Source organism: Poecilia reticulata, chromosome 4 (genome assembly GCF_904066995.2).
Source record: "Poecilia reticulata chromosome 4, P_reticulata-male-v2, whole genome shotgun sequence".
Lineage (NCBI taxonomy): Eukaryota > Metazoa > Chordata > Actinopteri > Cyprinodontiformes > Poeciliidae > Poecilia > Poecilia reticulata.
The window spans coordinates 27,821,654-27,844,117 of NC_088833.1; the positions used below are offsets into that span (position 1 = coordinate 27,821,654).

General features: G+C 40.0%; 1 protein-coding gene and 1 long non-coding RNA gene across 3 annotated transcripts in view; one reads left to right on the top strand and one right to left on the bottom strand.

The window, feature by feature from the left end:
- Nucleotides 1-247: 247 nt before the first annotated feature.
- LOC103463933 (uncharacterized) lies at nt 248-7,518 on the top strand. The gene is made up of 2 exons (XR_533556.2): nt 248-2,586; nt 7,343-7,518. It is a non-coding gene; the product is annotated as an uncharacterized LOC103463933 (long non-coding RNA).
- Nucleotides 7,519-8,753: 1,235 nt separating this feature from the next.
- tprg1 (tumor protein p63 regulated 1) overlaps nt 8,754-22,464 on the bottom strand; it is a 38,946-nt gene continuing 25,235 nt past the window's right edge. For both annotated transcript variants that reach the window (XM_081606621.1, XM_008407666.3), the window contains 2 exons: nt 14,753-14,903; nt 8,754-9,890 (listed from right to left, as the gene is read on the bottom strand). In XM_081606621.1, the coding sequence (XP_081462747.1) occupies nt 9,696-9,890; nt 14,753-14,903 (346 nt within the window). In that variant the 3' untranslated portion in view covers nt 8,754-9,695. The remainder of the gene's footprint in view (nt 9,891-14,752; nt 14,904-22,464) is intronic.

Genomic DNA, 22,464 nt, shown 5'->3' on the forward strand with positions numbered 1-22,464 from the left:
AAAAATAAAATAAATAATCATAGACTTGATGGAGTCAGATAAAGGTTATACTTTTCTTTTTTTTTTTTACATCCTTCTCAGCTTTTGTTTTCCATGAAGTAAATCCAGGGTGTGTTCTGGGCTGTAACATTCTGCATAGTTGGGAGCGTTAGTGGATTTGACAGTTCTCCAAGTGTCCCATGGCTCCGAGTTCAACGAGCACACTTCCAGACACAACAGTGACAGCTGGGAGAGGGATAAATAACAACAGTGTCTCTAGCTCCATTACAAGACAGCAATTCAGACAACAAGCCAGTAGTCTCCGTGCGCAAACACAAAACCTGCATGGGCAGACGCACGCACGCACGCATCCGCGTGTTTCCTGCTCACAAGTTCACTCCTTCACACTTACTGCTTTCGCTGCTGCGAGGGCAACAGATGGAAAACCGAGCGAGGTGAGAAGAAGGGGAAAGCGCCTCAGAAAATAGGAAACGGTCGTTGGACTCGGCCCGTTAGCAACCGGCTCTCCTCTGACAGGTGTAACGTGTTTACCAAACAAACAAGCGACGCGGATGTCAGAGAAATAAAAATGGTGACCTGAGGTGGCTTGACCTGTGAAAAAGAAGCCCCGGACTCCAGGCTGGCGTATCTATAAGGACGTTGTGAGGTATTTCAGAGAGATGAGAAGACTGCGTGCCACACCAGGATTGCGAGAGTGTCTCGCAGAATCTGTCTTGAGTTACTCGCCTCAAGCATCCCAGGCAGCTCTGGTTGTTAGCTGAGGCCATCTGGGGTCGCAGGCCCTGATGGGCAGGTTTTGAGCCTCTCGCTTTCAGATTCCACTCCGGGGCAACAGGGGAACACGTCTCGCATCGCGTTCAAGGCAAAATAACCACTTGGACGTGTCGAGCCAGACATGAAGACTTCCGGTGGGAGGAAAGGCGGCCTTGACCTCCCAACAAAACCCATTAGACCGCGCCGTCTATCCAGGACGTAGCTCCTTTAGCAGCTAATTTGTTTATTGAGTACTTAATGTTGTTTCCTCCAGGTCATGCTTTGGTAGATACGACGCAGGTTATTTACATATCGCCGGTTCGCAAGAGACGCCACACCTGAAGGCACTTAGCAAGAAAAGCTGATGAAATTGATCCAGTCATATAAACTAAGAGGTGTCTAATATTACTCAAGTTATTAATACAGTCAAAGTTAGAGTGTAACTTTTCATTCAGTCAAGAGGTTTGCTTCTTCATTTCTGAAATAATAAATGTAAAAGTTAATAGTACTTAAAGTCAGAAGAAACATGCTGGAAAAATTAAAGATTAAATCTAAATCTGCTGAGTGCACAAATAATATTGGTCATATTTTTATGTTCAAAACAATTTCTGGATAGAAAGGAAAGTTGGTGTACAAAAATAAAAATCAATCAGGTAGGAATGCTTTACATGCTTGTTCATAGTTTGTGTTTCACACAAGAAGATCATTGGTGGCGTACCGCCTCCAACTTTCCTGTCTGGTATTATCAAAGCTTTGACGTAATTGGCCGCCCAATGAAAAAATGACGAAGGTTTGAAGGTGTGATCTGATCATTTCCCGCCAACATTTTGTACTTTTGCAGCTTTTGTTATTTCACACCTAATTTTTTTCTAGTTAGAAATGGAGTCGTTTGTTGTTTCAATCTGACCAACCGCCAGTTTTTTTATTTGGAGAACCTCAAGTAAAATGTGAAAACTAGATGCCACTCGTGCCTAGGATTGTAGCGATACAATAATTTCACAATACGATATACAATATTCTGGTCATGATATGATATGTATCACGATATTTGTTAGCGATACGATTCGCTACGATTCAGTGCATTTTTATGATTTTCTGAAAGATTTTAGAAAGACAGAGTGATTTTAGTGACATTTTGTGTTCCATAGACTTGAATTTAGTTAACTGAAAACTGATTAAAAGCACCAACTACACAATACCTGACTCTGATTGGACAGTCTAACAATCTGCAGCTGGACAAAACGAATCAAAGATGCAGTGAGAGAATTAGTTTCTGTCATTTAATTTATGTCGATTTGACATAAAACTCAAAAGTTTAAACGGTAATCCAGGAGCAGAGTGGGGAGATTATCAGCCTCTGTAGACTCTCAATATGCAAATGATTGCACTTATGTTTTTTCTTTTGGACACTGTGGCTGCATTTTGGAGTAAAAATGCAGCCACAAATGCAGTCTTTTGGACTATGGGGAAAAGGCTTTTCTACCTTGATTCCCGGAGTTATCCGTGGCTGTAAGCTGTTTACTACTAGCTGCTAAAGTAGTGGCTCCGCCTCACCCCGTAGTGATCGACTCCCTGCAGCTACGCAGCGCCGCTAATCCCCTGCTTGGATCTCTGAGTAGCTGCCTCTCAGACTGCCAGGATCTCATTGTTCTCTCAGTCTCTGATACTCTTAGTCTGTTGCTAATAAGACTGATCGATCAGCCATTGTTACCATGGAAATCCTCACTGCGCCGCGGATTCCGGCTGCGGGTTTTTCCTCTTCGTCTTCCTGCTGAAAACACAGCGCCGCTGCGCGCCCGCTTCGGATGTTATCAACCCATGTTCATTCTTCAGGTAATCCTCGATATACAGAACAGAAACCGCTAAGCTAAAAACCAATTACGAAGTGAATGCTACCAGTCGAAATTTGCATTAATTTCGCGATCTCACTGCTTTTGCAGCTGCTCCGTTCGCGCCGCTGCTCCTTTCCGCTTCTCTTTTCACGGTTACTTGCTCAACTTTACTTTGTTTCTCAGCAACAAAATACAGCCCATCGTTATTTATTGAAGATTTTACATTTCCAAAAACACAGAAATCTAATGTTTCGTTTTGTTTTGTACGTTTGGAAGCTCATTCCCTCGCACATAATCGGAAAAGCAGGAGAATGGCGGCGCTTTTGACATTTCTCTGACATTCGGAAAAATATGGTTTGCTAATTTTAGCATAACTCCGGTTATACTTGGCCTATTAAGACAATTTAAAAACTGCTGTGTAGTTTATAATATGCACTTTAAGCTCAAGTTGAAAGTGAGACTGAGGGAGGAGTCTTGCTGCTACGCCGTAACAAACTAGACGTTAAAAGAGCTATAAGGCTATGGACCCCTATGGTTTAACGGATCGATACTCGCGGATGAAAAATCGATACCTTCCTAGGGCGGAAAATATCGATATATATCGCCGAATCGATTTATTTATACAGCCCTACTCGTGCCACATTTTACTGAAATTTCCTGCTCCAAACAGAAGTCAGAACCAAAATAAATGCAAATAAAGTGTAATCTAAAATTAGAAAAAATAAATAAATAAAAAAATTAAACCCTAATATCAAGATTTGATCAAAATTAAATACATGGGCTTCTAAGTTCTACAAGAGAAGCCCATGTATTTGTAGCTTCAGCCTTGGGACAGATTAATGTGAATTTATAATGAATAAAGAACCCTGCTGCAGGTAAGATAGTAACCACTTGGACCCTTTTCGCAGAACCTCACTTTTCCTAAAAGTATCTCTTTAAGGTTGTTTTACACTGGCTTGTTTTTCTTGTATTCACCAGTGTCATTTAATAACCACAAACTGCGAGTTAATTTCTTTGATGCTGTACTGGGTGGAGAAAAAAAAAATGAAGCTAAGTACACATATTGTCTAGCCCAAGGCAACAGCCTACCTTTGCAGAAAGGAATGCAGTTGCACTAAAGCTCATTTATCTTGGCCAGGTTAACCAAGTGCAGCTTCATCCACACATGGTTGAAAGCAGCAGCTCATTAAAAAGTGGTTTAATGTTTTATTTCTCAGATCTCTAAATAACTCTCAAAATGTCACTAAGTTCTTTCACTTAGCTTGTATTACTAGTATTATTTCAAAACTCAGTAACTTATTCTGATTAGAAATATGAGGATTGTCCCTACATTAAAGCTATGCTAATTGAAAACCTATTTTAATGTAGGTTTGAACATGACGTTTTAGACTACAGTTCATTTTAAGATCACTAAAATTAAATTTGTGGCTTATTTCAGAATTTTTTTAAATAGTGATTTTCCATTTATTTATTCTCGCTTTATCGTCCTTTTCTGCCATGACTGTGTTTGTGGTCACTTCGTGGTCGCCGTCCTCTCACTCTGCGGTAATCGCACTTTTATGTCCCGTCTTATCCGCCGGTTCCCAACTGTCATGTAAATCTTACAGAGCAAAGCAGAGCTCTAACTCAGTTGTTCTACCTTCGGGGCCAAACATAATGATCTAGAAAAAAAAAAGAAAAGAAAAGAAAAGAAAAAAGATCACGCGAGGACAAAGGGTAAATCATTCTCAGTAACACGCCCTGCTGTATCCTGCACGCACATCTGAACTGGCGCTAGTTCCTATTCATCCCCAACTGTGGCGTTAAAAGAAAGCAACGGCGCACAGGCGAGGCCACATGCTTCGTTTCCCTCCTGCACTCACAGCAGAAAGATAAAGTCATGGTGATTGCAGAGTAAAAAAAAAAAAAAAAAAACTTAAAGAAAAAGGTCAAAGCAGTTTCCATGGAAACAAAATAAAAGCACACGCTCTAGAACGACTGTTGTCGGGTGAGAAACTTCACGAGCATCCATTTATCCGCCTGCTAATCCTGTTTTCTGATCACCTTTTCCACCTGAAAGAGCAGAAACATGAATGAGGCGCTTCGCTCCGGGCCAGAGCCGCTCCGTCAGGGAGACACCGAGACACGGAGACACGTCCTCGTTCTGGGAGGAAACGCGTTAACCCTTTTCCGACCCTCGGGTCACGATGATACGTGAAACCAAAGGGTGCCGAACCTGGCCTTATAATTTACCTTGAAGAATCACAGCTGCACAGACTGCTGGGTAACTTCCCGCTTAACCTCGTCTTCTGATAGTCGGAGCATTTTGGTTCATTTTCTGTTTTCTCGTCATCTCAACGCGACTGTTGAATAAACGCACACAAGGGCGATTCTAGGGAGACAAGTTTCCATCGCGAGATCATTGAAATAAAGGATTAGCTACGCTGATTGTTAAAATTTGGTAGGTGATCAGTTTCTGCTCCAGGCCTGAATCTTCAGAGTCACATAAAGGTAGTTACAAAATCAGCCTTCTGTCACCAGGATTAAAGGACAAATGTCTCCGCAAGATTCAGCGGAGCTCATCCATTCATTTATCTTTCGTTGCAGTGATTACTGGAACATTGTCCTCACAGGTTTACCTAAAAAAATCAATCCTCCAGCTGCAGCTGATGCAGAACGCTGTCGCTGGCGTTCTGACTAAAACCAGTCAGATGGAGCACATCACCCAGTTCTAAAGTTTTTCCACTGGATCCCTGCAGCTCAGAGAATAGACTTTAAAATATTGGTGTTGGTTTATAAATCTTCCAATTGTTTAGCACCAAAATACTTTAAAGATCTGCTGTTGTTGCATCAACTTTTTAGACCCTTCATATCTTCTGGTTCTGGTTCTGCTCTGCATCCCCAGAACCAGAACCAGACATGGAGAAGCAGCATTCAGCTTCTATGCACCATAAATCTGGAACAAACTTCCAGAAAACTGCAAAACAGCTGAAACACTGAGTTCCTTTAAAATCCACCTGGTTGAGTTGCCTTTGATTCATAAAAACTGGAACTCTGATCAACATTTGATGTGTATCAGCTTAATGATTTTGATTTTAGGTCCAACAACCTTTTTTTCCCTTTTTCTTTCAGTCTCCTATTTGTCTGTCATTTCAGTTTTAAAAAAAATACACAGCAGGAGTTTCACACGTACATTTTAAACAGTTGCCGATCTCAACACCAGAATAAAATTCATCCAAATTGATCACCGTGCAAAAACACTCAAGAACTACATCTGAGACTCTTCAGGGCTCAGTTGACACAACGAAAATGTTCAGATTCATGACAAGTTACAGTCAGACAGAACAAGTTCGGCTTGTTTGAAACTATTGGCAGCAGGATTTGTTTTCTCCTCATCAGGAACATGAGAGCAAGACTAAAAGGTACAACCAGATCAAACCACAAGAGCTCCAGAGGGGTTTCCTTTAGGCAGATGAGTCCAAGGTGTCAAATGTATCTGACCATAATGTCAGCAAAAAACAACTGTCTTTGTACGGAGGGGGAGGGCTGATGATCTGGGCTTGTTTTCTAGCCACAGCCACTGGGTGTACATTTATGGAGAAAAATATTTGGTCAAACTTTTCTTTAAAAACTTTTTTCTTCCCTCCCGAATATAATCTACATAAAAATACACGACTAAAACCGTGATTGAGATTTTTGTCTAATGAAAACAAGATGAAATATTGGCAAAATTCAGTCCGATTGTACTCGCGTAGCCGCCGGGTCTCATCTTTGGACCTAAAGAGGAACAATCTATTTATAATTCACAGAAGGTTTGTAATAAATAAAACTAACCCTCTGAATTACACCACGTTGTTTTAAACATGCCAAACCCACAGGGGGCAGTGTAGAGCAAAGCTAAAACCTATGTCAGTCAATCAGAATCCTTCAAAACAATCACAACTTCCTGATAGGAATGAAATATGAAGCCAGGGGGCTCGTTTTTGTGCACAGATAAGTTAAAAATACTTTTGTGCCGTCTTTGAATATAAAATAAAAAAACACGCAAGTCATTGTCGATTGGGAATCGTGTCAAAGCAAGTATCGATGTTGGCAGCATTATGATCCCATATTGGGGGTGGGGGATAGCCTGTGTAAAACAGCTGACCCCACTTATTGGAGCAGTTGGACTTGTAAAAAATAGGGGTGCACTGATTGCAGTTTTCTGGCCGATCGCCGATTACCGATCTTTTAAAAAGCTTAACCTGCCGATTCCGAATTTGGCCAATATCAATTTTTTGGCCTGAAATGTTTCTCAATACAGCAAGAAAGTTGTTGAAGTGGCAACAGTGGGCTCACTATTGTTAATTGTAAATGTGCAGACATAACATGGTGATCCGGTCTGCCAGTCAAACCTTTCTCACCGGAGAGCAAAAGAGGACAGCGGTTGATTCTTACACAAGCTAGATAAGATCAGTGGATAAGATCGGCTTCATACTTACTATTTTTGATAACTGCTCAATATGTCGTTATAATCTTGTCCTTACTGCTTCATATATTCTTCTGATCTTCATTTTCTATGTATTTTAAGACTTTAATACTTAAAGTTTGTGTGTAGCTATATGCCTCAGTTCCCCGTCACTTTACTTTCTGGATGTTACGCCTGGATTTCTGCTCTATTTTAGTCACATCTGTAGCTAATTTAGGAGACTAAACACCATTTTGATACTGTAGAGCATAGTTTGATTACAGCTACAGCTTTTGAATCTTTCAAACATCATGGTGTATGTATGCTGCAGATCATCACTACGCAGTGGTGAATTCATGATGAGCTGCGTCCTTGTGTGGCCCGGCAGATTGGCGAGGACTGCTAAGGAGATCAACAAGACTCTGCAAAACATCCACAAACCTCCAGTCAGGAGACGCGCAAAATGTGAAGTGTAGGACTTCTAGAATAAATATTTCCCACACTGGCTGTATATACAGGTTTAATTGTACTCTCAGTACTGACTGCTGTCTGTGTAGCTGATGCTGTACTTGTGAATATGAAAATAGGTTTTCTGCAGATAGTTTTTAATGTATAGACCAGTAGGGTTGGGAGATATGGACTTAAACATTTATTGTAATGTTTTGTGCTGCTATTGTGACGATAAAAGTGATAAGAACTATTTATTACTTCATTTTTAGGCGCCTGTAGAGCTGTGACTCAGTGGCACAGCACGTATAGCTCCACAAACACTAAATAAAGCGAACGACATTCTCATTTCTGCTACGCTTCTTTAGGACACCAGTCAGAAAAAGTGTGATTTGCATCACTAAAATGCAGACAGTAAGTGCATTTAATCTTATTTTCAAATGTATTGATACACTTTTACTGAACTAACAATCGAGAAGAATAGTAAGCAATTCCGACAATGCGGACAGTTTTAGGGGTTATAAAAACATAATTAGTTGGAATTTATCGCAACAAGAAATCAAAATAATCTCACGACAAGAAATGTATCACGATTCATGATAAACAAAACGACAAATGACAGGTACATCTTCAAAAATTAGAATAATGTAAAGTTAAACTAGGTAGCATATGTGTGTAGTAGCACTGTCTGTAAAAGGCATTAACTGCAGAATTGTATGATTGAGTTTTTGTAGTTGTGTCTCCGAGGCACTGAAGATGAATTTTGGGCTACAGTCAGGCACAAAGGACCTTCTCATAGTTTTTGGTTATTACTGTTCATGTTGCCTGTCAAATAAATCAAATAAATTAAATGTCAAAGTGAAACTCATGTCATATACAGCAGATTCATCACAAACTGAATTACTTCAACCCTTTATATCTTGTAACAGATTTGATAAAAAATTCAATTCAATTTATACTTTATTGATCCCAAATAGAAATATGACAGATAATGAAGCGTCTCAGAAACTGTTAATCTTATATAAAATGGACAAAAAAAAAAAAAAAAAATATATATATATATATATAACAGAAGATGCCAGGCTTCGGAAAAGTATGTTCGGTTTTTGTAGACTCAGAACCCGGTTGGGGCTCCTTCTGCATGTTACTGCATCAATGCAGCGTGACATGGAGGACATCAGTCTGAAACACACTGAACAGAACAGGAGGAGGCTGTGTGTGTTTTTCACCACGAAACAAGCCAATGATTATGACCATCCTGCATTAGGATCAGAGAACAATGAAAATAATACACATCATGTAAAATAATTTATTCAGATACATTCCCAATCACAGCTTCTTCACTTTACTCCCAAGAGCATTTCGTCATTCAAGTACATATAATAACCATCAAACACACGTGTATAAAACAAAGAAAAACGATTTGGCTTTAACTCATTTCACAAACCACAAAATATTAATCAGATTAGATATTTTGTATTCACTAAATTCTTCATAAACACCGTGCTGAATTATTTGGTTGCCATGTAAAGACTTAATCAGCTCTTCTACTGTAGAAATCAACAAACATGGGCTGGAATGTTAAGATAAACCAGCTGTAACCCAGGAAATAAAATGTTTAACAAAAAAAAAGAAGAAGCATGATGCCGTTTTCTGTGAAGAACCCAAAAGAGGAAAACCGATTCTTATGAGGAAACAAAACAAACCAGGCATAAAAAATAAAAGAAAAAAATTATGGGCACCAAGCTGCAAACTCACAAAACTAAGGGGAATTCCTCAACTGTATGCACTGCAAACGTACACAGAGAATGATAAAAACTAAGCTGACAAATGAGCCCCTATGCTCCAGTGAATCTCTAAGGGCTGGAATGGCATGGGGAATGAGCTCCTAACAGAAATACCGGGGGAGGAAGAAAAGAGTCTCGTTGCGAAAGAGTTGAATTACCATGTCGCTGGGGAGCAAAGGGAGCGGGGGAAAGCTGCTTTAAAGAGGCAGCGGATCCGTCAGCCAGAGGAGAACCGCTCTGAAACTGGGAATATTTCTGAGAATCACACGGCAGTGGATGAAGAGCGGTGGTGACCCAACATTCAGTAGGAGGAAACAAAAACTAATCTTTGACCTGCTTTTGGAAGGTTTCCATTAACTATTGAGATTTAAAAAAATAAAACAAATCAAAACAAACAACAAAAAAAAAATCAGAGAAAACATCCCAAACATCGAAAAAGTTACACCAAGTTTAAAATCCTAGGTTTCCTCGGGCCATGCAGTAGCCCAGTTTGTTCTGGTTTCCGAGGAAGGACATGGCGCCCACATAAGCCTCGATGTGGATTGGCTGCTGCAGGACCAGGACTCCGTTGGCTTTCCCAGGAATTGGCTTTCTGACGTGGGCTCTCTCAGCCGCAGCCTTGAGCTTCTCGGAAAAAGCCTGGATCTGAGGAAGGATCAGAAATATTAACACAGATTAAGATTTTTCATCATTTCTTTTTAACGTTTTAAATGCATCCAATGAAGTGGTGAAGGTTCTGGTGGGCCAAAACAAGAACATTCATGTATTCATCCAGGCAGAAATGCCTAAACATGTTGTGCAACAATAGATTTGGCTATGAATAACTAATAAATACCAAAACTTTTATTAACATTTTAAATTTAGATCAAAATGACCAAATTGGGATATCATCTATGATGGCGTATTAGTGCCACTGTAGATAGCAAAAAAAAAGGAACAACCCTCAGACATAAACTCAAATTCTGAGATTAAGATCAGAAATTCAGCTTTTTTCTCAGAATTTCTGGGTTTTTCCTCAAAAATATACTCCTTTTTTCTATCTACCATGGCCCTGGCACGCCACCCTGCACCACTTGATTATCAGGAAAAGCCAAAAAGTTTTCCATGATGTCAAACACACTGGGAAGCTCCTTCTTCCTTGGAAGTGGGAATACAAATAGGTTGAGGCAGGGCATTCTGGGATTTAGAGTTTTTCCCAGTACATTATTTTCTACATGTCATTCAGTTCTTGTTTTCCAGACATAACTGAACCCAACAGATAAAACACTGGGTTACAAAAAATATTTTTTGGAATTTGTCTTTGTTTTTTCAACCGACTTTGAACTATTTTTCACTGCTGGATCGAAAAATGACATCCATTTTTCTCAATCAGGTCAGGTTTTTATTCGAACTTGATTTAGAGAAATATGATCTGACTAAATTGACTGAATTTTTTGTGACATTGTCAGTTCATTTCCGTTAGTATTTCTCACCCAATAAAGGTTTTAGGAGAAAACAAGTTTTCTAACAGAGTGTATTTAAATGTTACAAACTTGGATTTCTGTAAATTGAATAATAAACCCTGATAAGGGTAAGTAGATGTAAATTGAACATCAATCATGTCTTCATTGTGTAAAATCCTCCGTCTCCTTTCTGTCCTGATGGAGTCTCTCCTCCTGCTCATCACTCATTGATCCTCAGGAAATCGATCCAGATGTGAGAACAAGTCATGCATTTTGATGCTCATGTTGCTCCATATTTCAGAATGTTGACCTGATTGAGGAAAACCAAAGTGACTTTTGCATTCGGCACATCAACATGACCCTAAAAGAGTTGAAAAACCCCAGATAATTTTTTGTCTGTTGACCAGTGTAATGGATGGAAATGAGTGATGCACATCAGTAAAATAAAGCAGTATATTCCAATGTTAAGGATTTACCAGTCCTCACACACAGGGATGCAGATCCCCTGGATTTCTGATTAATAACATTCTTTATTTGAGGGCAATAATATGAAATAATTTCAAAAATTGAGACAAAATACAGAGTTTACAAGATAAACTCTAGTTTATCTTGTTTAGAGGACCAGTGCAGTTCACCGCTTTTATATCCATTATTAGGAAACTGTTTGAGGGACTCTCGTATGTCAACATACATCTATGTCCTAACCGTAAAGTGCTGCCAAGCATAACTGTAATTTCTGCCTCAGCGGGGTAATTAAATCCTTTCCTCACAGCAGTAGCAGCATATTTACCTCGGTGCTACACAGGAGCTGAGTTACACCCAGTAACTATGTTGACCTCCCAGAAAACACACCTGTACGCCACGACATGAGGAAATGAGGTCAGAGTGTTGAATCACAACTTTTCACTGGAGATTGTTTCACTCCCTGGCAGAGACAGACTTTACCATCAGGCATATTAAAATGAGCCATATGTTACTTTTATAATACATATATGTATACAATTGTTGAAACAACCACAAAAACAAATAACCAGCTCCTTTACCTTCAACAACCAATCAGTCAGGAGGCGGACCGTAGCGCTGTCAATCACCATCCGTGTTGCCCCTTGCTCTCTGTTTGGGCTGCAGCTAGCAGAGCCTGTCGTTAATGTTCAGGCTAGTTAGCATAGCCACTGATGTCGGCAGATAAACGGTTTTCCTGTTACGGTAAGTCGTTTCTCCACCATCAGCATATTTAGCAGCACGTAAACAAGATTGATTGACAGCGCTAAGACCCTCCTGGCTCTGATTGGGTTTTATTTCCTCAGATAGAAAATAGTAGCTCAGGAAGGAGCTGGATTTTTTCCACATATTATCTATCTCACACCACATTGTCAAGGCATGGGGATAGCTTTGAACAAATAATTAAAATAAATAAATAAAATAAAAAAAGCTACATACTGCAGCTTTAAGGATGTTCCCACTTTGGCAGCCACTAGAAATGTTTGCGTTCCTATATATGGCAACTACTCTAAGGCACTGCATTTAACGTAAAACTGTCCTATTGACACAAAATCGTCAGATTTTAGCTAATGCTGGCGTATGGTTATGATCCACGGGGGGAAAAAAGAGATTCTTTCAAATAAAATAAACAAAGGTGAAAGTAAAAACAAACATGATGCTTGGCACACTATTTAATCTGTCCATAACTCATAGTGTAGCGACGCACACACACTAATGATCAGGTTCAGACATGTGGAGGTAAAGGATCTTTAGCCTCAAGGAGAAAAAAGTTTGAGTTTTAGTCCGACTTAAACTGTTTATTGTATCGTTTCTAGAAGCAGCCTCACCTCATTTACAGTTTTCAAAAGCATCTTGCTGTAGAGGATCAGTTTCTGTTTAAATAAACTTTTTTTCCCTTTTTTTTAACCAAAGACGGGATCAAATTCCTGATTGCAACATCACTGATGACACCTTTTAAAAAGGAGGTTGAGTAATGTTCAGCAATTTCCCTTTTAAATTCCACACCTTAAGGTGTGAAGACGCGCCATTTTATCAGATCTAAACTTGGCTACATTCGTTGTGAAACTCCACATTCGTTTTAAAAACGACTGAACGCCTTTGAACAAAAAGACAAAAACAGGACTTTTAAAAACCAGCAGCTGGAGAACAGAAAGCTGCACAAAAACAAAAACAAAACAAAGAAGCTTTGATGGAATATTTAACAAACCGGATGGTGAATCATGAATCCTGACCAACTCAGAATCAGGACAAAAGAGTGGACGGTTCTCGGTACTGAGGTCTGTTACAAAGTCCCACTTCGTCTCCTCAGGGGGGCAGGAAGGCGACATGACCATTTCCTGCTGTAACACACAGTTTGATCTCCACATGCGCCAGGATGTAAGGTGGATCGGTAGGCAACATTTTACCAGCCGATATTTCTCAGTCCCAGGTGACGTTCGGACTTTTTTTGGGGGGGGAACAATGGCTAAAAATGTAGGAATAAGTGGCCAAAAACCAGAAAGACGGCCATTTGAGATTACTTTGTTTTAAAACTGGATAAAAAAGGTGAACCACAGGATGTAAACAGAGCGGTTTTAGCAAAGGACTCAAACATGATGAGATTACATGAGCGCTATGTGTTCTGTTGGTTATGGTAGGCAATCAGCGGCAGAAATATGGATAAATATGTAAAGGACGTCCTCAGACTGACACCTTCACTGGAAATGTCTCGCAAATTAAAATGCATGAAAAACTTTTCACAAATTGCAAGAAAATTATCTGTACATGCCTTCTGAACTCTACGGAAGCAGATCAGGGTCACTGACAACAAAACTTATTTTCACTATTTTCTCAAAATTCTGACTTCGAAAAAAAAAATAAACAATTGGAATTGTTTAAACTGTTTATGCCACCATAGTCTTAAAACTAAGCCTGCGTCATCATTTATTTGTGACTCAGTGAATAATATGTGTCATGTTTATTTTTTTCCTATTTCTTATTTTGTTTGTTTTAACTTTTTACTATGGGCCTTCTTTTGTGTCTGTAATATTATGATGATGATGATGATGATGATTTGGGATGGGCTTTCAGTGTGAATAATGAGCAGGTTTACAAATTCCATAACTAGGAGGAAGCAGTCGTGTGATTTTCAACATTTCCCTGCCCATGTAAACAGTTACGGTGGTAAACATCAGAGCATGCAGTCACATTTTTAAACAGAAAAAATATGTGAAAATAAAAACGCAGCTCAATACAAGAAACTGAAACTCAGTTTCTAGAAAATCACTAGTGGCACAAATGCTGGTTATTATTTATTAATATAAAGGGGAGAATTTTGGATAATGTACGCTTTATTAATGTCACTAATTTGACATGACACATGGCTGCTAAACTCTAAAAAGACTTAGATGACAGTTAGGGGTGCAATGAGACCAAATATTTCTCGTAAAGGTTTGTCTTGAAAACAACCTATCCTCAATAAAGATGTGAAATCTCTGAAACTCAAATTAGTTTTCATGTATTTTGCCTTCAGCACCAACTCATAAGATTAGATCATGCAGCTCGTTCCTGGATCCAGGTGTGTGTGTGCATGCGTGTGTATGTGTGTCTCAGTTCTCAGAGTTGAAAATGATCAGTTCCAAATAAATCGTCTTTGAGGCTCCTTTTCCAGTTAGTCATTTCTCTGTTCTGACTCACTCCACCGCACCATCAAACATGGAGATGTCAGAACAACACCTACACCTGGGTTGGAGGAAGGCAGCTGAAAGCAAAATGCAACTGAAGCCTTAATGTGTCTGGATTTCCATTTCACTATGAAAATCACTAAATTGGGAGGGATGGGTTGATAGGAATATATCTTTTTTCTTTATAGAATAAATCCTAAGGCATCTGCGGATTATTCTGAGAACTCCAGAAGAACATTTTTCTATTCTAAGAACAGAAATGTTGTAACAGGCTAAATTCCTTGAAGCACCAGTACATGGGTTCTGTGATTAGGAAAAAAAAAAAGAAACAACATGTCTCTCTCACAGCGTCTGCGGAAACTAATAATTATAAAAGCAAAACCGTCATCAGTCCACCTACGTCACAGAGAGCAGCCAAGGTGTCGATGTTCCTCACAGGATGGTGAGTGAACGTGGTGAAGGGGAAGTCGTTGGCAAAGGGGTTCCACCTGGAGGTGAACGTGGGCTCCCTCAGCCGGTCCCAGTAGATGCGCACCCCATCCCCGTCTCTCCTGGAGAAAAAAAAAAAAAAACACACACACAAGCGTTTTAGTTTTGTTTTTTTCGTCAGCGTTAGTGACACTTGGTCCAGCCTTTCAGCTTCCTGTCACAGCTCACTTGGGGCACTGAATGCGCATCTTGTTTTTGTTTTGCTTTGGGAGCCATGCGCAATCTGTCAATCTCTCCCTGGCTTACAACAGACACCCAGATGATCCGAAGGAAACATGTTTGTTTGTTTTTTTTTCCTGTTTTGTTTTGTTTTCTGGACAAGAAATTATGTGAAAAGAACAAGGCTGCCTAAGATATAAAAGAGTTTTCACTGCTGCTTCCAGCGCTGTGAAGGCTTATAGTTAGACATAAAAATTTAAAGAAAATCACAATGAGATTCCCACAGTAAGACATGCTTAACCAGAAACAACACAGTCTTACTGTATCGCAGTATTTAAAAAAACATACATCACAAATTTAGAAAAGGATCCAACTGCGATCTAACTAAAAAAACCAACTCTATTGTTTTACTGTGTTAAAAATGTGGCAGCTGTAAAATTTTAACACAGCAGAAGTTGTGGGTTCAAAGTAAGGCTGATTTTGTCAGGACAGATTTACTTTCACAAACGGAGCATTATAGCTTTTGCTGTATTTTTCCACTTGGTATACAAATACATAGATTTAAGGCTTTATTAGAAATTGCTTTGGGCTTATATCAAATACAACTGAGACAGAAAAGAAAGGAAGAGAGGTGGGGCAAAAAGAATAGAGGACAGAAAGAAGGATGCAGAGAATACAAGAAAGCAGCCTAGAAGTCTGCATCTACACCTGCAGAAAGAGAAAAAAATACAACTGAGAAAACACAACACAAAACATACGCACATGTAACAAAGACGTCACGGGAAAGTACACTGTACTAATGAATACAGGATGTTTTTAGAGACAACCGCAGCCCAAGACTGTATCGTCTTTGGCCCAGCAGAGCCAGGGGGCCCGGGCCCCGCAAGGCGGTCACCTGGAGTGAGGCGGCAAAGCATCGGTGGACAGAGGCCCCGGGAGTGTGATCAGGGGAGGAATAGATCACACATATGGTGGGAGGTCTGAGATGATCAAGGAGAAACACAGTCCAAGACCTGACATAACCAGGTACACACACATCACAATCACATGTTCCCATCCTCATGCACACACACTCCCACCCAACATAACGACACACAAGAATTTATGCCGTACACACACTCGCACCACCTACAGTACATGCCCTCTGCACACCCAGGTCCAGGCAACGATACCCCAGAGAGGCAGTCAGACCCAAACCAAGGAGAGGTGGTCCTCTTCATTCCACGATGGAAACCAGCAGACTGTCCAAGCCCCCCATACCTACACCCCGGGAGTGTGACCGGGGGTGTAGGTATGACGTGGAGTGTGACGTGGAGGGAGGTGACCGGGGATGTGGAGGGACAGACTGGGGAATGCTGAACATCAAGAAAAAATGTTTCTCAGTGAGGATTTCAAAGCGAATAACAAGAATCTTAGAGTACTTTCAATAGTTTATGCCAAATGAATGTCAGTAAAGAACGTCAGGTTTACAAAAAAATGTTGCTGAAAAGGAGAGTCCTTTGGTGTGACAATTAGTGGGAAGTTTGGACCATGTGTATGGTTTATTGGTTTAATACAGCACCCTTCATGAGCATCTGAAATCAGACAAGATTCTTCTCTAATGGTAGATTGAAAGCGCCATCAGTACCAACCCTAGTGGTCAATTTAAAAGAAAGAGAAACATTTTTACTCTGAAGTTAACTCAAACCAGGGTTGTGGGAAGCTGTGCCACCTCTGCTTAACATGGACCAAAAAACATGTTAGGCTACAAGCTGGGCAAAATGAAAACTACATTCCCATTGAAAATGAAATGTATTTGCATGTGTTGCAATTTAATGCATCCTTTGAATAAACTTACAATGCAAAGTCAAAGGATGCTATTACGCAAGAATGTAATTCCTGTGTCACCGTATCATACCTGCACACCCACACACGTATGCATCACCAGGTAAGTGATCCGTTTTCTGAGTGAATACTTAATGCAGACAATCTTATGTATGCCAGGCTTAGCAGTAAGCTAAAGTGCACTCATGGTCTTGTCATTCTTCTCCTCTTTCTTCGGTTAGTTTTAAAGTAAATACTGCAATACAAATGAAAAAGCCCCAGGGTCATATCTTTTCTCAGCTTAATGAAAACCTCAGAAGACCGGAGTGGAAACACACCCCGACCATTCAAAGATCTCATCTTCGAAATGATGTGGGTGCTGACCTACATGCCTTCAAGATCCCTGCAAATCTCTACATACTGTATGCCCGTCAAACGTGATCAGGGGATCTAAGCGTGCAAGACCTAAAATGAATGCAAGTTTTTCTTGGCCACGCCTCAAATTGTGGTGGGTCACATGAAGGTTCAAACAGCCTCCTACAAAATGTAAAAGCAATGCTACTTGAAATAAATGAGGACAAAGATGAAATAATCACAGGAAGTTTGAAAAACGTAAAAAATAAAGAGGAGTGAGGAGGTTTGCTATTTTAGTATACCGCTCTTCTACAGTTTTTGCCCCTAACTGGCCCCTGCTAAAAAGAAATCTAGACCTTGTTGACAGAGTCTGCTGATAAATACATCTGTAACAAAAGCAAAGAAGGGGCATAAGATAAAATAAGTAGCAAAATTACTAATTAAAATAATCTCTAATCACAGTACGAACTGGCGAACGTTAGTCACCAACAATCACAGGAAGTATGTATGTACATTATGCTAAAGTTCCCGTCTTATTCCCGTCACGCTCTACTGTAGATTAAGACAAGCATGAACACCACAAAAGTAAAAAAAACAAACAAAAAAAACTCATTCATATGAACTTTTCATTGCATATCACCCTTTCTTGTGAACTGAATATATTGTTTGAAGTCTAGCAAAAACAAGTCTTGTTTCAAACAAATTCCCATCATGAGAGGATAACCTTTTCAAATTAGATCAAAACTGGCTATATAACAAAAAAAAAACTATCTTGGAGCTCCAGCATCATTTATCTCCAACAAACTATTAAAGTTGTTGCTAACCAAATAATTAATTGGAGCTTGAGACAGTCCTGATGTCCAGACGTCTCCGTCTGCCAGCACATAGAGCCGCCCGATCCTCAACCCTTCAAGGAGACACATGTCAACACTGACTTATGAAAAGATACATCCACTAATGAGAAAACCAATCCAAGGGTTGAGAGCTGAACTGCAGCAGTGTTCTTTTTAAAATCAGCTCTGGAAGGCTCTCGTCTTTAAGACTGCCGATTAGGGCAGCAGTAATTATAGAAGCCATGATGTCCATCAGCTGTAAAATCATCTCAAACGGTTTGCATCCCCAGTGAATCTGAGCAAGCCAGTGGTAAATGCTTGGCTCAACACAGACACGAGCCAAGAATTGAGAACTGCTGGCCCGGGGTCACGGTCCAACACTCTCATGTGTGAGAACAAGAGTACAGAGTGGGGGCAGGAGAGTGGGGGAGGGGGTGTGGATCAGTGAAAAACAGGCAGGATATCAAGATTTTAGATGGAACTACAAACAGTCTTTCATCTGAGATTTAACAACAGCCACTAAAACTTAAACCATCTGTACAAAGAGCAGTACATGCAGTCATTGCTGAATTGTCGCTATGCATCTCAATATATTAAGATCACCTGATTATGGTTTGTTGAACAATCTTAAAAGTTAGCCTGGTAAAAACCAGCCCTTGTTCATACAGACGGCCTGGTCACTCCACTATTGAGAAACAATTACTTATTTGTGGCGTGGACTCGATTAGATCTGATTTTACAAAATTTGCTAACATTTGGTCATCACCTACCATAATGCATCAACACGCCTGCACAGGAAGCTACGCTATGAAATTTACCAGAAATTGCGGGCCCTGTAAATGAACATCCACCCATTGCAAAGAAAGAAGTGGTGAGCCAAACGACAACAATGCCAGCCATAAACCGTCTTGGACAGTCCTATTGCTCAGACTTTAATTGCTGTGATGCGCGGAACAACTCGGACTGAACGGCTTCGCTCACTTCCGCCGCTGCTATTGCCAAACAACCCTCATAGAAACAGACTACAAAGTTCTTAATTCCCAATCTTATGGTGTCAACTTATTTTATAAAGGAATCCTTCTTGTAGAGATTTCCACAACTGCAATTCCCAAACTTGGATGTGACAAAGAGCTCTTTGGTTGGTAGAGTAGAAGAGGTGGGTTTTGATACCAAAGAGATAATATGTTTGGCAAAATTATAAAAATTTTAAGTTTTGAAATTTTGTGTTGTCGGACCGTTAAAGTTTTAGCCATTTTTAGTCGTCCGGTCACTACTGGGAAGGTTCACCACTGTTCCATGTTTTCTTGACATGTAGGTAATGGCTTTAAAACCTTGGAAATGGTTTTGTAACTTTTTCCAGAAGGATAAACGACAATAACATTTCTCGTCTGTTCATAAATGGGCATGAGATCTTTTAGCCTACTTCACATCGTCAGACAGGACTCATTCATTTTTGATTTGACCAGTGAACGAACAAAAATGTTAATCACAATTTAGGGGGACAGAAATGTTTTCACAGTTCTATATATCTGAAGTTGTTTTTTAGTTTTTGCTAATAGAGAAATTAAATTTACCACAAACCTAAAATATGAGAAGAGCTATTAGGACTTCACATATATTAGGAGCCATTAATCAAACATTCTCCAAAATCCAGTCACTAATACAAATGTTATGATGTTTGATATGATTTATTTCTGGATGATAAACAACTGTAACCACCGTTAGTTTGTGGTCAGAGCCTTTGTGACAAACGCTGAGTAGAAATAACAGCTGGATTTCATACGAGCAAAAACAAATAAAAGCAGAATGCAGGCGATTTCTCAATGCTGTTCTGATTTTGCTAATGACCTGTCATGCTGATGTGCAAATCTTACCACATGCCTTGTGCAACAGCTCGCTTCCTGCCAACCAGAATTAAACACCTGAGGCTAAACAATAGCTGTTGATATGTCATGGTGGCAGGGAGGGGCTGCATCATAATGCAATCACCATACCCTGTTTACACAAGTACGCTCAGAATGACACCGCCGCTGCTGCCGAACACTTTGACTCTCCCTCATACCCCCCCTTCGCTGCTCTGCCCTCCAAAGGTAAATGCAGTGCCGAGAGAATAGGAAGGAGGGCTGACAAAAACCCCAAACAAGATAAAAACCTAACACAAAAAGCAAATCTCTGCTTGAAAGAGTGATTGTATTTCAGCAAAAAGCGGCTGAGGACGATGGAGTTTGCACACACTGCCCCTTTTGTAGGCGCGTACTGCTGTTTCTGTCCAATCAATGGGAATATAAAAAAGCTTTGCTGAATTCCAGAGGTAAGCTATCACCAAGAGAGGGACCGGCCCAAACAGGCAGAGCAGGGCTGGGCTTTTCAGCCAGAGGCTTTGCTAGTTTCCCCGTGTATTTATGCAGCAGAGCTGGGGTTAGGACTTTCACTGCACCTCACCTGGATACAGTCACCGAAATCAGAAAAAAAGGCAGGCTTCAGAGACCGCCTCAATAACACCCAATGGAAGAAAAAAAAAAAAAAAGTCAAGAGGTCAAACTGGAGGAAATCTTCCACTACTGACTTATTCTATAAAGTTAGTTTCTAACCCTTTTTTTAAAGCAAAGTAAACATTGAATTCTAGTTCTATGTCCAAGGGAAGAAAAGTTGCTTCCTGGTCTTTCAGGCGTTTAAGTCAACATAAAAGATAAATATCAAGCAAGTTCCAGTTGTCATGGCAAGTGTCCCGAGTTGTTTCAAAGCGCACAAACAAATCTGATCCGATTGCTCAACAGCACCTGCAGGTTTGTCAGTCATCCACTCACCGAGATGTAAAAGGCTGAAAAGAATAAGAAGAAAGGTGGGACCTGGAAAAACAAAAGGAAAGGGTAAGGCCTATTTACATTATTCATTACATATCTTCTTGTGCATCCTATGAAGATATGTGACCGTGCTACTGGGAAAAAAAACAAAAAGAGACTGTAATGCTATAGCTGCAGGGCAGTTGGCGAATATTCCCATCGTGGAAAAAGCTCCGGAGTCCACAAGCTCCGAAGTTTCAGCAGCATGCCTCATGAGGACAGTGATGTGTGTTATTATGTGATACAATGTGTGTTATGAGAGCAGCGTGTGTGAAGATTTTATCCACCTTCTGTGCTTTTTTGATTGTGCAAAGGTTTTCTTTGGATCTGTGAACGTTTTGATAAATTGATTTAATCCTTAAAAACATGTAAGGCAAAATAAAAACATGTTTATGAATTTTATTAAAACAAACAAAAAAAAATTTAAAAAGAAAGTGCAAGGGTTTCAATTTGGTTAGGTTGGACTGGTGGTGACCTGACCAGAGAATAACCTGACTCTCATCCAATGACTGCTGGGTAAAGACACTGGACAAATTAGAATGATGCTTGTGAGATAAAGAATGATGAGATAAATCTTTTTTGTCTTAAAAGTTGCTATAAAGTCACTAAATTAAAGACAGTGAGGTAATTATTGTTCACCACACACATGGAGACGTGACCTGGTGGGCAGATCCGTCAGTCAAAACTCTCAATGCAGAGCAAAAGGAACCAGTGGCTGATTTTCAGACCTTTGCCGAGGTCGATACGATTGGTAGATAAGATCGATTTCTTGGGTATTGACCAATCGCCAATCTCGCAAAATTCAAGGCAACTGCCCCTCCTCTGAGCTTCTGCCTCACAGAACAGCCCTCCATCTGTTATTCACACACTCAGATCCTTCAGACTAGCCAGCAGCAATTAGCAAACACCTGATGGAACTGCACATATACTGAGCTCATTATAGGAGCTACGTCTCAGTGAAATGCTGGTAAAATGTTGCTGAAAGGTTAATAGAGGAGCCATGTTGTGATGACTTCCTGAAGCCGGAGCTTAAGAAAGAGAAGTTTTTAAGGAGACAGAGATCCAATTTCAAGATACTTAATTACAAAGTAAAATTTCTTTTAAGTCATATTTGATATAAACTCTTTTATAACAACTGAAGGTGACATAGTTACTTGACTATTCTAGATGATGGCACCAAGTATTGGATTGCTACAAAGTATCGGCAAATCTCAACTCTAAACGACTCCGTACTGAGAAAGAAGAAATTCTGATGGGGACATCGCTTTTTTTTTCTTCATTTCTCAGAAGCTAGGCTTGTGCTCTGTATGGCACTTTAATGTTGGGCAATAAACATTACAAATATCTACTTCATTTCTGTTCTCTATTATGCAGTAAACTGTTAAAGGATGTTTTATACTAGTTTGTTTATGCAATAGAAAAGTTGTTCTCCAGCATATTATGTTGCTTATCAGCTCCAACATTCCTTCCCATGGAAATTCCCTGCTGCCCTAAATATCTCCACAACAAGCCACCATTTCTTTGTTGTTATGCTCTTCTTTGTTCTCACCAATGTCTCTGTACGCAAACAGACTGATTTTAACACCTAAATATCTTGATCAGCATTAGTCATCAGCTTCTCGTCTTAGATG